Raw genomic sequence first — 17344 nt, forward strand, 5'->3', positions numbered from 1 at the left:
ACAAAGAACGTAAAATGAAAACAAAGTAGATGTACTATTGATTCTGTTCATTGAACAGGCCATAAAAAACCACCAGAACTCAGTAAAAGGGAGCACTTCCCTCTCCACCCTTCTTCTACTACTAGCTCTCTGACAAGCAGAAATTTAAAAAAGTACAAAATAGTATATTTAGGATGCAATCACTTCATGTTCAGCTAAACTGATTTTAAGGCAAAGTCCTCAAAACACAGAAGGAAAGAACCAAAGGACAATCTTGGAAGGATTCACTTAACATGTAACAAGATATACAAGTCATTTACATTAGATTCCTGCCCCCCACCCCCCAATTACTGTTGACTTAGATTACACTCCCACAGAGACTTGCTAGTAGGAAACAGGTGTTCTTAAGTGAAATAACTTGCCAACTTTAATAACTGTTTCTTCTCTTTTGTGCCTTGCTCCAGAGCTCGCAGAAGATGAAGATATACTCTAGGACACAGTCATTTCCCCAGGCTGCCAGAAGCAAAATTAAAGTTTCATCCAAAACAAGTTAATTCCTTTACTAGTCTGGTCTACCAATGATACCTCCAAAACTATTTGAAAAGTCAAAAGGCATAGAAAATGAAGTGCACCCAGCAATCACATATCCAATTCAAATCCCTGTGCAAGGTGGCACGCTTTCCAGCGTGCTCTTCCACAGCCTTGGTGCAAGACGTATCCAAACAGGAATATTGTGGACTAGATGGAACATGCCACTTCTCAAACCAAAGGCCCATCTCTGCCACCAGAGAGCACAGAACTTATCCCCAGGCATGAGAAGCCCCAGCCAGGGTAGTTCCCTTCCCCCAAGCTGTGGAAAGGGCAGCACCTGAGAGGCAGCGTCAGGAGCCTGCCCAGGACTGAGTGTCCCGCTCCCTGGCAGCAGCGCAGCAACCGGAGCACGCATCAAAGAGGTCCTCTCCAGCACAGTCAGTAGCTAAAGCTATCCAGAGGAATTGATGGATTGCAGTCCTCTGGGGGAAAGGAGACTGACGACACTCTCTTCCCCTCACTCATCTCCTTCCTTGGTTATCTCTGTTCTTTGGGATGGAAAGACAGTAGAGAGAGCCTACTCCCTCTATTATTCTTTTGGTGTTGTTTTGTTGTAATCTTTGCCTTACTTAGCACACCCTAATTTCAGGTATATTGATTAGGTATAAACAAGGATACCTGGAAGTACACAGTTACATAGAAGGGGGTGCACAAGCTAAAAATCTTGCTAAGAACTGCCTGTAAAACACAATCCCCAGCATTTTCACACACACAAAAAAAAACCCAAAACCCTGTTGCCATTTGACATACCAGATTTTTTACAAGAGTTACTATTTCACTATTTATTCTAAAAATAAAAAAGATTGCTTCTTAACAAGGAGTGCTCAATGGTAGAGAAATGGCTTTCAATTTTTTCAGAAAATACCTCTGAAAAATTCTGGGGTAGAAAGCTAGTAACACTGACTTCCCACTAAGGGGGAGATTAGCTACGTTGTGGTTCAGCAGGGATTTCATCACAGCGCAGAGAAGAAGGGCGCTGCCCCACCACATACTTAACCTTATACCTGGTCTACACCAAAATGTGTGCTGCTCCCACACATTCCTGCAATCCCACACACAGGGAGGTGAAGCAGATCACTAACCTAACCACAAAATTAATGCTACAGATAAGGAAGAATAAGATGTGTGATGTAGAGAGCCATTCCTTTAAGCAGCTGCACCCATGTACCAGATAAAAGAACATACCTTACTTAATTCCACTCTTGCTTCAAATATTCTTTGGATTTTAAACTTTTTCTAATTCCCGTGCTTTACTTTAATACTCACTACTTTGATGCGATTAATTTTAGTGTCATTATTTTGCATACTGTTGCTATTTTCACCATCCACACAGTGCAGATTAACATGGGAAATTCCAAACAATGACGACAGATTTACACAGTAAAATCCCCCGTGCATCAATGCAGACTAGCTTCTTAAATGCTTCTGGCAAGCCGACAAACCCTTCAACCTAACATTAAATTAAAACCATAAGCAAGTGCTAGATTCTTTATCGGTGTTTCTGAATGAGCAATAAATTTTAAACTTCAGGTGATACAGCACAGCGAATTTACTGGAGCATTGTGCTTTGCTGTAAACGGTATACTCTTGTTAGGAAAACACGCTGGCAAGCGCTCTTCCTATTCACTTTCACCTGGTAACTCATGTAAAATTAAAACACACTCACGTTTTATCTGCAGGAGGATTTGACCTCATGTTACCTTTCACTTTAAAAATATATTGAAGAGCTCAGAAGAGGAAAAACTGGTATTTCCCACAAGCACAGAACGTATTTTTCCATTTTCACTTGCTGATTGTTGTCAGCCTAAATTAAGTCTTTGCTCTTCTTGTGAGCATGACAAGCTCATTTGAGAACCACGGAAACTGTAATACATTAGAACTACATCTACTTCGGTAGTATGAGTGTTCACCTCTACTACTTGCAAATTACTACTGCTATTGCCAGGAATAAAAAAAGATTAAGACTTAGTTATGGAAACAGACAGCTGATGAAGACATTAAAGTAGTATATGTAATCATCAAGGGACTAATTCTGATCTCTGCTGATAAATATTCAGCTGACTCCAACAGAATACAGCTGTTCCACAGAACAGAAAAAATCTGAACTAGGACTCAGAGTTTTTCAGGAAAGTATACTTCTTAATATAGTTATCTAAAACCAAACTCAAGTACTTATTTTCTTTTCTTTTAAAGGCAAACTCACCACAGAACAAAAAAGTACAAGTTTACAACAGATTCTTCATTCAAGAATTAAATTCCTTAATAGCAGAGCAGAAAGCAATATGCACAAAGTAACTGAAAGGCTTCAAAACTTCCACAAACCACCAGCAGTGGCTTATCTATAAAGACAAAATGAAAAGTAGATGGTATTTTTATTATATTTCCCTCTTCCACTTGAAAATTTTCTTGAAGTTACTTTTGGCTGGTAAGAATTAACTGGTACATTTACTGAACTATTCCACTTACTGTGCTTCTGCACTGTGTACCAATATGTAAATTCTTACCTTATTCTGATTTCTTACTCTTCATATAATCTCATTTATGCACATATTCAAATACCACTTCTTAAAAAACTCGTTTTATTACAAGTAGAATGATCACCCCAGATATTGACTTTCCTATAAAGTGCACACCAAAGGTCTCCAAGTCTTACAAACACAGACTTTTGTATAAGCATCAAGTACCAGCTAAGTCCTCCCACCTGAGCAGTATCAACTAAACTTATTTACAATTTAGTTACCTTTTTTCTTCTATTATGCAGAAAAAACACTAGTTCAGGGAACCACACTAAGCTTATGCCACAATATATGCAGACCTAGTATCTTCCTCCTGTCACATATTTTACAGGATACTTTACCCCAGCAGATTTTATTTCTCTAGTTCCAGGCAATTTTTTTACTAATATTCTGTGTAATTATTACATTTACCGTCGTAAAAAAATTAGTTAGCACCCTTTGTACTAGATGATCTTAATATCATTTGAGTTTTGGGTACTTTTTAATCCGATTGCCAATCTTGTAAATAATATTTCCTGCATACCTTAATGATAAAATACACAGAATTGTTCAGAACTCTCAGTAACCACTTTGTGTACAGCAACTGTTTTCGCAGCCCACATCTGCCTCATTTCTGTAGAATGTATCTTCAAGACAGGGACTAGATTACTACGCATTTCTGCAACACTTAATGCAAGACTGATCCAGTTATTACTACAACAAACTATACCAGCAATAATTATTTCAGAAAGGCATGATTTCAGTGACCATATTCTTGAAATTTCATTGTTAACCTTTAAACTTCAATTAAAGGACATTCACATCAACCTTAGAACTGTAAAGAGTATCACTGAAGTGACTAGCACAAAAAGTTCAGGAGGGGGGGAAGGTATCTGCCTTCTCTCAAGTTACAATCACACAAGCCCTAAGAACATTTATATTCATCTGCTCTACCAAAGATAAGTGTAGCTGCATTTGAGTGCACTAGCCAAACATATTGTCAATAGCAGATAGGCATTATCTGTGTCAAAATACCTCCCCAAAACCGCTTACATAGTCCAGATCTGCCTTTAACATGATTGAACATTGTTGAAATTCAGACAACCATATTTTTTTCAACTCTAACAATTCTGTGGACTATTCTTAGCTTTTACTTATTTCCATTTCAGATAAAATTTGACTGAACAGATTAGTGTTCACTAAGGCATGTTTCAACAGTGATGCTGTGCACTGTATAATAGATTCTGCAGGAATTCCATAGCACAATTCAGAGTGCATCCCATTCAATAGATACTCCACAGAAGAACAGTCCATCAGGCAAAGGTGCAATATAATTCTATAGTACTCTGGAGCTGATACCGGCAGAATACAGAAACATTAAGTAGATGACACTTTCTCAATAAACCTGTATAGCAGAAGCCCAGGAGTCAAAATTTAAGAAAAGTATTATGCAGTAAGTGAAGCATATTTAGAAGTCTTCCTGAACTTACAGCAAGTTAAAATTACTATCTCCGTACGAGCTACCTATAGAAAAATCACTCCAAGTAACATAAAACTGATGTCTGGATAATTGCATATATAAATATATCACCTCTTCCATACACAAATTAAATTCCACGTCTACTAATACAGGACACTGAAGTCATTCCAGGTATCACCAGTTTGCACAGAATAACCAAATAAACAAAAGAAATGCTGTAACTCATCTGGTAAGTGTAGCTATCACTGTTAAATGACCAATGCATAGAGATCCACAGGTTACCTCAGAAGAGCAGGACACCACACTGAGATAATACTATCAATTCTTTACTATATTAAGCAATAAAGCTGGGAAACCAGGTTAAGGAAAATGCACCCTGTGCAACTACTGGATCCAAATTGACTTTGCACTGTATTCCTATGCTTGCCAGTTCATGCCTTGTCCCACAAAAATACAGGCTTCACTCAGGTCTGAAAGCAGTACTACTAAGATCAAGTAAATTACACTTCTATTATTAATTCCTTCCAAAACCAGAAACAAAAGCCATCCAATTGGCTTCTACACAAGGCAGTTCAGCTGACACACACTAAGCTTGAGCCGACAAGGTGTACTCAGTGACGTAATACACAGGCATCAGGTATTTCTGTGTCATCATACTCCCTTACCACTTCGGAGCAAAGCCTCATTGGGTGTAGCCATCATGGAAATCTTGTAACTGTCTTCAAGTAGTATTATTTCTAAAACCCAGACCTGCCAGACAGATACGAACTTTGTGGAAAAGCAGCATCAGTCTGGTTTATCCACAAACCCGGTAATCCACCACCCTCCAAGATGACCAAACTGCTTTGTATCCTCCCTTCTGCATGCACCACTGCCTTGTTCCCTCCCCCTAACACATGCCATCAAGCACAAACCTTCCCAAAATCTGTAGACAGAAAGAGGGTGCAAGGCTCATCAATTACAAGGTCAAAACAGGAAAACATCCTTGCTACTGTAAAGTGTAATACAGAGTGGAGCAATACCCAAAGGTCTGGGAAGGTACTTCAAATGAAATAGTAACAAGCAAGGCCACCATGGAACAGGAGACTGGAGGCTCACTGGAAAAGATAGAGGTAATACCAAGGCAGCCACTACAGCTGTGAAGAAACATTACTAAGAGGTAAAGGTAAGAACTGATAGAAACTCTGCGGATGAGAACAAATCCAATTAAGCAATGCAGAAGAACTGAGCTCGAAGAGCAGAAGGGTGCCAACAGAATACTACTAAAGGTGATCATCAGAAGCACATGCAACTGTATTAACCGCTACGGAATAAATGGTGGGGTGGCTTTCTGTGCAAAGTAACAGTGAACTGTCTGCAAAAAGACTAGCAGGGAGTGTGCTTATAAGAGACTGTATACAGCAACAGGGAAGAAAGACATACTTACGAATGGAAGTCTGCATGCACACACAGTTGCATTTGCAGTTAAAATAGTCCGATTACACTGAAAAGTTAGCATCGCTATGAGGAGCCTGCCTTTTGTCTCTCCTTACATGTGTATTCTACAGAGAGACTAAAGTTTATTAGGATCAGTTCATCATGCATATTTTATAATGGTAGTTAAAGTTTGACCTTTATACTGTAAACCCCACTCCCAACAGATAGGAAGTGGCAGCGTTGAAAATAAAACACTACAATAGTGTGCATTTCCTAAAGGAGCAAGTGATTTCATCTGCATCACAACTGATTCCTCTGAAGTACTACAACTGTACATTTGATACATATATAATTTTTTATAATTTAGGTAAAAGAGCAAGGAAGCTAAACTATATTTGACAAAGATAAATCAGCAGGCTTTTCAACCGAGATTCCTGTCCTTTAGAGGCATCCGTGGATTATGAGACAGAAAACACAATGTCTGTCAGTGGAAAGGGAATTAGTGGAGAATAATTCCAGTCACTTAGTGGAATGGAGTTAGTGAGGAATAATAGTAGGAAACAATGCAAGGAAGTTTACTCACATCTCTTGCTTCACTGAGAACATGGAAATGGAAGAGGCCTATCTAACAAAGGCACACAGACTTCTTTCAGAAAAATATTACCCTGTTTATTATGGCAGGAACTTGAGAATTGTTTTATTTAATTTTTTAAAAAAACATAATGAACTACATTCCCCTAATAGTTCTAAAGACTTCCAGATAATGATTTGCCTCCAAATGAGAACAAAATTTCAAACTAGTCAAAAAATACTAGCATACACATGTCAAGCAACAAAACTGCTAGTTGAATAAGACCAGAGAACATACTTTATCAAAAAAAGTAGGCTTAAATTTAAGCATGTGAAATAAGCCAAAGGACATATGGCTACAAAAACCTACATAGTTGTAAGATAAGAAAGGAATTACTACACAAGAGTTCAGAATACATCATTAGAACACTAAAGCTGAGAATGGGAACTTATCTCATACATGTTCATTGCTACCAAATCTCCACTCACATCTTTTCTACAGCTGACAAACTATTTCACTGCTGTAACTAAATAATATAAAAGCCAAACTGATTCAAAAAAGTGTTCCAAAAACTTAGTTAAGAAAAAATAGCTGACTGCTACACACTGTACATGAAACAGTATCAAAGGGTAAAAAATACTTTTTGCCATTACCTTTGATAGAGCTACAGTTACGTAACTTACATTTACAGTTATATAATTTACTGACAGCAAATCGTCCCTGATCTACCTGACTGACTGTGTCGATGAGGGAAGATCAGTGGACACCGTTAACCCAACTTGAGCAAGACGTACAGCACAGTCTCCCATAGCGTCTTTGCGGCTAAGCTGGATAGCTACAGACTCAGTGGACCATCAGGCCTACCCAGTAGCAGCTGCGGTTGATGGGGTCCAAAGTCTAACTGCAACCAGTTACAAATGATGTTGCTCAGAGTCAATACTGTGGCCAACACCTGCGCTGGCAGACGGGAAGCTCAGCATCTGTCAGTGTACCCTTGCTGTGACAAAGGCTGTCTGCACACTGCGCTACATTTGCGGTATCAAAGTGATTATATCCCTCTACCTGGCATTTACCAGTCCATAACCACAATACTATGTCTGGTTTGGGGTCAGGCAATACAGAAGAGAGAAGAAAGGGTGAGATGAGCAGAAGGCCACTAAGATGGTTAACAGAGCTGCAGCATGCAACCTAGGTGGGAAGCTAAGGCAACATCTCTTCTTCTGGAAAACAGAAGGCTACGGTGGTGGAATCCAACTGCTGACTTTCACCACGGAAGGAGTAATTGCATACAGGCAAGACAGAAACAGACTCCCTTCAGACATGCACAAATGAGGGCTAACAGGCAGTGGTCCCAGGTTGCTCCAAGGGAAACTCCAAGGTGCTGCAAGGCAAACATTTTTGCCAGTGCACGTGGTTAAGCAGTGAAACAGGGTGCCAAACAGGCTATGGAATTGCCATCACTGGAGATTTTTCAGAAATGCTGCACAAAACCCTAAGCAACCTAAACTAACTTTGGAATTAGCTTCCCTTGAGTACAGGGTCTGACTGGATGACCTCCAGAAGTCCCTTCCAACTTACACTATTCTATGATGATACTACAGGTGTTCGCATTTGCTCTACAATCACATGTATTAAACTTGACTCAAGGAACTTTGGAGAAAAGCGTTTATGTTGGTCCTCAAAGAAACTAGTGAAGAGACAACTTCTGTCTTCAGACTTAGATGAGGTGCAAATTAATATTTCAGATCTTCCAGGGAAACTCTGAGGAAAGAATTTGACTACGCACAGAAATAAAACCAAAATGTATTTTAATGGCTGTTTATACTGCATTCAGGACAAGAACTGGTATAACTACATTACATCCTGGCCAGGCCAGTGTTCTCTACTTAAGCCTAGAACTATTTTACAGTTAATCACTTCTGCCTATATACTGTATATCCCCAGATCACTACTTATTTCTGGCTTCCTTCACGGTCAGTAACCACCTGTATTATACTTTCCACTATAGTAAGCCTTTAAAACTGCGCTTTATAGGTTGCCTGCCCAGAGCAGGAGTGGGGGAAATGCAGAGAAAATTGACATACAATTTTTCATTGCTTTTGTTTTCTAAGTTTTATTTTCAACTTTAGAACCAAAGGAAAATTCTAGTTCTCCTTTCCAGTCCAACAAATGGGATTTTCTTGGTGAAGTACCTAAATAAATGGTTTAGAAACATTTTTGCTGTTGAAGGGGCAGGGTGATTTTAAATCCAAGAGAATTTCTTAAGCGGTAAGAGAAAACATATTTTAATACGAGACACAAGATCACAATTGTCAAGTGATCTTCCTATCTATTCTTCAAGAATTCTTCAAAAGAACAAAAAAAATTTCACTTTTGCATTTCACTTCCAGTATTGCAGTGCTGTGAGTTTTGTACTCTTAAAGTTGTTTCTACTTCAGAAAAAAATATATAAGTGGATTTCTTACGCAAAAAACAAGAAAAACATACCCTGTTTTTAAGAGGTCTTTCAGATACAGTAAAATATTAAGACTAACAAATTTCCTATCTCTTCACTCTACCCACTTTTGCAAATCACACTGATCTTTTATAAACTCAAGAAAAGGAGGTTATAATGATCTTCCCTGACTATACTTGGTCTCACTAAGGAAATTCCATGTTAGTATCTTAGTAAAAAGTCAAGTCAATTAAGGAGTACGTCACTCCTCTGAAAACAAAAAAAGTCCTAAGACTCAACACAAGATTAGAAAAGGTTGAACCAGAACTTTATACTTCACCTAAGGCTAAGTCTTACCATAGCAACTGTTAAAATATTTCACAGTAGCCAAGCAATCAAACTTTTGCTTCTGTTCACCTATAATAAAGGAAGTTTAGACAGGCTTTTGTAAATGCAGGCCATAATCTCACAAACAATTAAGTGAATGGTTAACTTTGCACAAGAAGATAGCTTAAACTTAAAATAGATGAAGTTAACACATGTGAGTGCATGATGAGGCTTTTACTGCAAGGTACTGGTAACACAACCAAGTTTACACTGATAATATAACCAAATTTAGCAACATTTTTACTCCAGACCTTCCCTGTAAATGAAAGAGACTTTTAATTACAATAGACACACTCTGAAGAGCCTTATCATAGTTGCAGCGCTAGCTTATACAACTCTTACCCTTTGTTCCTCCCCTACGCCACCTCTTCAGTTGTGCTGGGGTTTGACGTACCAGTCAACAGGGACAAAACAAGCTGGATCAATGAACTGAACCTTCTTAAAAACAGTGCTGCCAAAAAGAAAGTTACTTACAACTGCAAGCAGTTTCCTGCTCTAGGTTACCATGCAGCTACATAAACAGTTGAACAAGCACAAGTGAAACAGTGACACAAGGGCTGCGTTAGCCAAGACTGCTGCCAAGAGAAATACTAGTAAAATTACAGCCTAACCTAAACCTGCATCTACCTGTTCATAACTCACTCGGATGAATAAGCACATTGAAACAAATGGGGGTGGGGAAGTACTCAACCGCCTTACATGAGCCTGTGCTTTCAATCTGTTAAGCAAGCTATGTATGCCACAATCATGCTTTGACGAGAACCTTGAAAGTCATTTTAATTTACTTCATTAATACCCTTTCAAACTAAGTTTACTAATTGTTTACAAGATCTGCTGCAACTATGCCCAGAGAGTTATGGGGGGCGAGAACACTACATTTAACCCAGGATGTAGACTGCAGTGTTTCATCTAAGTATCAATATTCATCATAGAGTAAGTTAAAAAAGCTGAGAAACCCCCCATGAACACTGTATAACTCTCCTAGAAACAACAATAACTCAAAACAAAAATAGTTCACATTTCACTTGTCCGTATTTGTCTTGGTCCTCACTTACACGGGTACTTTTTGTTTGTTACTTTAGGAACAGGCTGTGACTAAGATTCATTGTTTTTCAATAAGTAACTCAGCAAACCATTTGTATAATTACCCCTCACTTAACCCCCTTTTTTTTTTAAACGGAGCTCTGAACTTCCTAAAAATCCTAATAAATATAACTACAAACTATTACTTTAGATTTCATCTTCTCATTCCAAGGCAATGTATTTATAACTGGTTTAGATTTCTATTAAATAAAAGTTAATTTTGTATAACTGGAAATACAGAATATTTAACTCATTTTGAATTAAATGTATTTGCTAGGTTTGTGTATTCAGGAACACTTTTACAGCAGTCAAGCTGTACTAGCTTAAAAATACATAAAGCTCTTATAATGCATGTTACCAATCTCTACGTGAATGTTTACGAGATTTTTTACTTATTGCTTCCTGATACTTTGATAGATAACACAGCAGTGAAAACAGAAGCGTATTTGATTAAAAAATACAGACTTTGGCAGATAGTGAGAAGCAAATTAAATGTTATGGAACAATATTTCCATGTCTGTCTCCAGATTCTATTAGATACTTCTGATGTTCACATCCGATTGTTTTTTAAAAAACAATTTAATGCAACTGAAAGGTTCAAGAATGCTGGAAAAAGCTACAGACCTAAAAAAAATAAGCCAAAGAAAACCCTGGAAACATAGAAGGCCAGTGTCTACATGAAGTTCCAGATGATAGATTCCAGTTCAGGTTTAAGCAATAGTTTGTAATAATCAAATAATAATTTAAAAAAAAAATTCTACATTTCCCAGATGGAAATAAAGTCAGGCGTTTATTCATTCTCCAAGTTTCACAGAGGGAAGAATTTTCCCAAAAACTTGCCCCTGTACAATCACTTTTAAAAATTACTTTCAATATATGTAATAGTGGCAGAAACAATAGAAACAGTCTGAAAAAAATATTCTGGAACAGGAAAAATGTTTTAAACATATTATACAGACAAAACACACCACAGTAAGTCTATATTAAAAGAAGTACTACACCAAAATATTAAGCATTACAGCTGGGTATTTCTGCTGAGCCAAAGCCTTCTATTCAAAGAGCAAAGTACATTTCAGAACTTGTTTTTCTTTCAAAACCATTAATTCAAGCAGTACTAGCAAGCTACAAAAAACAAAACAAAACAAAAAAACCCCCACAAACGCCAAACCTACAAGCCTTGTACAAGTTAGAGGGATTCTAGAAACCCGAACAAAGCCCCTACGATCACTGGTTGCTAACAAAACACTAGTAAAAGCACGTATCTCTTGCTGAAGCCTGTAGTCTGGCACTAGGCCTCAAAAACAAGGAGACAGCCTGGGAGCCAGAAAGTGAGCAACTCTATAGCAACGCACCCAGGGAAGCCTTTCCCCTTCCTGCCAAATAGTGATCCGCCAAGGAAGTCACCCAGCGCAGCACCAGCGCTCATCCTTGACAAGGAGCGTGCAGCACAGCTCCTTCCAGCTACATCACACCTTCGGATGGAAATCCGTGAGGGTGATCTGTGAAAGAAAGTCCAGGAAAAGCGAAAGTCCTGTGCGAGCTGAAAAACGAGCAACTACGGAAATTCAGAGTAGTTCCCATATGTCTCCTCTTCTGCAGAAAGCACCTACTTGATCCTCCCCTCTTCACCAAAAGCATTTAGCCACAATCATCACACAGCATGGTATACAAAGCCTAGAAAGAAATCATCCAAGCCATTCATATCTTTACATAAATAATACTATTAGATACTGTATACAACAGATATTACAACAGCATACAACAGACATTATAACAGTGAGCTAAACTTCCCATTTAAAAAACCTCAATGTCACATAAAATGCAGAAAGAGCAACAGGTTTACTGTACTGAGCAGGATCAGTAAGACCTGACAGATAGCCCTGAGCAAAGCCTATACAAAAAGCCTCCCTGTTAGATAAAACTAACTACCAGCAAACAAAACTAATCCATCCAAAATTAAATGGGAACCAAGGCAAGCTGATTTAGCTCACGCTAAGCAATCTACAGACAAAAAGAGAATCCAGGTAGCATCTCACTGACTTAAAATGCAGAAGTGTTATTCGCTACAACTGAAGATGACAAAAAAAGTCACACTTACATCGTCTCTCCAGTCTTAGCAACATGACAAAGAAACTGATCCAGTATTGGACATACTTCCTTCTTTCCTCTCTTCTCAAAATCTGTTGGTGCGAGAATGACACAAAAAGAACGGTAAAAGAAGATAGGACAGAAAAAAAATCATAATAATTAGCGATTTATTTGCTTTAACGATCAGTACAGCTCCCACAAAAACATTTCCGCACTTTCACAACGCTTTAGCTGTTCCCAAGAGTTCCACCAGCCTCCCAGCCCTGTAAAACACTTAATATTTTTGTGTGGAGAGACTACATGCATCTGAGCAGCAAAAGTTGATTTGCAACTTCTTTTGAGCAGCTGCGACAGAGAAAGAGACCGATTTCCTCAGGCTGCGTATCCAGCAAGGCAAGCTAGCGCCGAAGCGGACTGGGGAGGGAGAAAAAGAAAAAGGCACTGGCGAGGGCGGAGGGAGGGAAGGCAGGCAGGCATGCGGGGGGAGCAGAGGGCACTCCAGGCGAGGGGAGCCCCGGGCCTGGAGGAGGAGGAGGAGGAGGGGAGCCGCTGGGGTCACTAACCCTCCCTCTGCCTCTCCCCCTCACGCAGCCCAGAGCAAGCCCGGGGCGGGGGGGGATCGCTAGGGCAGCGGGGACTGGGGGCTCACCCGTCCCCGTCCCCACAGAGAGCCCCCGGGCCTCTCCCCACTCCGCGGGACCCCTTTCCCTCCCACGCGAGCAGCCCCCTACCCACAGCGCGGCGACCCCGACCCTCGTCCCCGGCGGAGGGCAGCTGCCGCCCTCAGCCAAGGGCGCTCCCTCCCCCCAGAAGGGTCTCAGCCGTGAGGAAGACCCCCTGTCCCCCCCGCCTCAGCGTGGGGACACCGCTTCCCCCCCCCCCCAACCCCCCCCCCCCCCGCTTCTCCGCGACAAGCCCCGGCACCACCTTTCAGAGCCTCCTGCAGCCTCTCGACGTCCATGATCCGCCTGGGCGTCTCCCCCCCCTCTCCTCGCTGCTCCCCTCCTCCAGCCCCCCCCCCCCCTTACCCCGCGCAGGAAACCGGGCTCCAGCCGCCGCGCACCACACACACACACGCACACACACACAGACCCCGGGCTCAGCAACCCTCCAACATGGCGCCCGGGCCGTCCCCGTGCGCGGCCCCGACAGCCCGCCCTCCCTCCCTCCCGCCGGGGGGGGGGCGGTGGCGCGCGGGGAGGCGGGGCCGCGGGGCGGGGCGGCCGTGAGGGGAACGGCGGGACGATCGGCTGCGAGGTCGGCTCCGGCCGCAGCCTGCCTTCTCTCCCCGCGCTACCGCCCTGCCTCACGCCGGCCCCGCCACGCAGATCCTCGGGGAAGGGGATGGGGAACGCGGAGCTCCTGCCTGAGTGGCGGCGCCTCGCCGCCCCAGCCCCTCAGGGAGATTGTGCGCCTTCCTGCCCCCCTCAGGCTGAGGGCGACAGCTCTTCCCCCACCCTCAGGGCTAATACCTGCTTGTGCGTGGGTACGCCTGTCTCCCTTTTCCTCTCCAGAAGGAGCTATCTTCCCCCTTCTTCACTCTACCTATGTCTCCCGCCCTTTGGTGCCCCTTCAAGCCCAAAAGCCGCTCTCACCCCGGCACACGCTACCTGTGTTCTGGGGATGATCCCGTCTCTCACCCTGTGCCGTCGCTACAGCTCTAAGGAAGAGGAGGTGAAGTCCTGGCAGGCTCTTGTCACTCCTTTCTGGACAAGGTTCCCCAGGTGAGGCGGGAGGGGAGCCTGCCACAGAGCAGGTAAAGCCGGAGCGGAGGCCGGAGGCTCTAGCCTGAGAGCTAGCCGGCCACGTACGGGCTCGTCCCGCCCAAACGCTTCGGCAGGACTGAGGGAGATGCGGTGGCTGTTCCTGGAAGGAAGAGGAAACGCTAATTGAACACGTACACACAAAAAGAAGTTGTAAATAAGGTAGCCAAATATCGATGCCAGCTGTTACTCTAGGCATATGTGAGCTGGCACATCTGCGGTGGTTTACTATTAGGTAAAATCCTGATACAGACCTGGATCATGTCCCAGTCTCCCCCGAGGCCTGCACTTCCAGGCAGCTGTGTACGCAGAGGTGTCCGTCCTCCCCTGTGGGCTCATCCCCGCCTGCTCTCACGGCCAGGGTCGGCCTGGCAGAGCACGGGGCTGATGGCAAGCAAGAGCGGATCGGCTGGCTACAGCAGAAACGTGGACTCTGCTGTACCGTCTCAGAGGAGTCCCTAAAAAGATCGTAATGCCAGTGGCTGTACTCACTTTTCCCCTCTCCCAGGTGCCAGCTTGGCAACAGAAAATCTCTGACGTGGCTACGCTTCTTAGAAACGCTGCTTAATGTCATGGCAAAGCGACACGGTTTGTGGACCACCCCAAATGGCTGAGAGGTGAACTTGACACCTGTAGCAAGCATTCCCGTGCTGCAAACTGCTTTCTCTGACCCCTTGTGTTGATTTTATCATGCAGGAAAAGATCCACAAGGTGTGCAAGTAATGGTCTCCGCTGGCAACTGTGTCACACAGAAACCCCAACCTTTATTTAAAAAATATATGGCTTATAAAATCAAGAACCTTTCAAGTCTTTGACTGTTGGAGGACTACATGATACTAATAGGGATATTTAAGGTTTCATATTTACACATGCAACGTACAAAATCCTTGTTTCATACGGTTGTGAAAACACTTGTTAAAATAAGCAGACTTTACAATGAAAGTTCTGGCTTCTTTGTGAAGGCTGTGGTCAGGCAGAGGGGAGCTAACGAATCTCCGCAAGCTTCTCTCCCTCTACCTGGTCAACAGGAGGAGGGAAAAGCAGCAGCACGGGTTAACAAACCAACCTTATAGGATAGACATTGTTGTTCAAGGCACCCAGCAGGGCCAAACGTGGATTTTAATGGTAGGAATCCTGCAACCCACGTGTGGGAGGAGGGGGCTGGGTCACCTCTCCAGCCTGAGAAGAGAGCTGAGCTGTGGTTGTGTCTGTAAGCATGAGGAACACAGAGCTGCTGCACTCCCAAGCCATGGCACGATGGGCAGCTTAGGAAAAGCATCTCTCTTACAAACTTCAAAAATAGTTCAGAGCAGGTACGGATACCTCAGATTTAGTGTTTTGGGACTCTCGCTGACCAAGTATGAATAGCTGGAAGCTTTCTTAAGTGCAACTTTAAAGTACTACTACTTCTAAGAGTTTTACAATGGAATTGTCTGGGGTTTGTGCCACGGATTGATTCTCAGCTTCTTAAAAGGAAAACAGCATTCCCCACTGGACATCAATTACATGAGAAATCTCAACAATACTTAGGACTTGGCACTTTTTTACTTCTTGTATGTGTCTCCTGTGGTACACGTTTCCTTGCAGCCAGCCAGCATCATTGACTCTATTAACCAAACAAATGACCAGAGAGACAAAGAAGGTATGACTTGCCCAAACCTGTAGGAGAAAAAAAAACCAACCCAACCCAAACCCAGCAAACCCCACTGCATGAGATAGCATTAAAACCATGCTTAATTTAGCTACTATTTTTCTTCTGACCACTTCACTCATCATGGAGACATGGACACTGTTAACAATTTTCATTATTGGCCGTCTTGCCCTTGCAGCTCTGCTACCATGACTCTCCCTGCCTCAAGCCCTCTGTAGCATGCGTACCTTTCTAGCATTAGACATCTCTATTAACTGAAACTATGTTAGTTTGCTTTTCTAATTAGACAATAACACGCTCTCTACAGCATTAACAATATCCTCCCCCAAACCATCAGTGGGTACTCCACATGGTGAGCAAGTGAAAAATCTCTTCAACACAGAAAGAGTCATGTTGTGGAAAGAGTTGGCAGAGGACAAGGGGAAGGTTTCAAAGCGAGCAGTGGATACTGGGCTGAAAACAGAAGCACTCAGGCCTGTATGCAGATGCACCAACAACAGAAAAGGGCAATAGAGTTCAGATTACAGGTTAGCTTATGTCCTTTTCCTCAAGGTCCACTTTATTATTTTAAAAGAGTTATCAAAGTCCAGTTAAAAATAACAGAAATACTAGCTTACCTTTGCAACCTGCAGCAAAACAGAAGAGTGGAGACCAGAGCTTCTCTTAAATAGCTTCTATAAGCCAGCTGACCGCATTTCACCCCAGATACCCCATTAGCTCACATCCCTGGCCCCGCTTGCTCTTTGTAAAAATTCTCAGAGCTGATCACATGCTCTCAATTTTCAGCTCTTCCTGAGGAACTCCATTTCCCAGCATGATTGCTCTTAAAGAATCCCACCAGCCAAAACAAGAGAGGCATAAACGTGCATATTACAGTCTAGTACAGTTACACAAACTACTTAAAAAAGCCTAGGAGAGCAAATTCAATCATCCTGAACAACATCCCTTTCCATTTACACCATTACATTATCACCAAAACAAACAAAATAAAGCCTGTAATTGTCAATTTGGAAAGTTGTGTTGCTAGCCTGGTCTTTAAAACAGAAAAAAACCCAAACCACTTGTTACCAAGATACCTAGAATTAGTATTGAAAACTGGAACAACATTGCATTTCTTCACTAAAAAAGCAAGTTACAGAAAAAAAAGAAATAAGCTTTTTCTAAGTTCTTGTACTACATTCTGTACAGAAATATAAAACTAATTTAACAGTTTGTAATAAAATAAAACCAGCTCAACTCTTTCATTAAATACTTTAGAGCCACTTCTTTGCTTTGTAGTGAGGTTTGACTCTAACGCTGCATGATGTGGTGGGTGTGCTTGCAGCCCTGTGACTTTCTGCACTTTTACTATTTGCAAGTTATACATTCCCTTGGCACTGCTCTATAACACAGACCCTGCTCTGAGG

At 42.1% G+C, this 17344-nt stretch overlaps 1 protein-coding gene across 2 annotated transcripts in view; it reads right to left on the reverse strand.

The window, feature by feature from the left end:
- PPP4R2 (protein phosphatase 4 regulatory subunit 2) overlaps positions 1 to 13635 on the reverse strand; it is a 33009-nt gene extending 19374 nt beyond the window's left edge. Inside the window, exons 1-2 of one of the 2 annotated variants that reach the window (XM_069811835.1) lie at positions 13617 to 13635; positions 12535 to 12616 (exon numbers count right to left, since the gene is read on the reverse strand). In XM_069811835.1, the coding sequence (XP_069667936.1) occupies positions 12535 to 12536 (2 nt within the window). In that variant the 5' untranslated portion in view covers positions 12537 to 12616; positions 13617 to 13635. Of the gene's footprint in view, positions 1 to 12534; positions 12617 to 13451; positions 13561 to 13616 lie in introns of those variants that run through there. The other variant, XM_069811833.1, reaches the window with a different exon arrangement.
- Between the last annotated feature and the right edge of the window lie 3709 nt (positions 13636 to 17344).

This window comes from Haliaeetus albicilla, chromosome 24 (assembly GCF_947461875.1).
Source record: "Haliaeetus albicilla chromosome 24, bHalAlb1.1, whole genome shotgun sequence".
NCBI lineage: Eukaryota > Metazoa > Chordata > Aves > Accipitriformes > Accipitridae > Haliaeetus > Haliaeetus albicilla.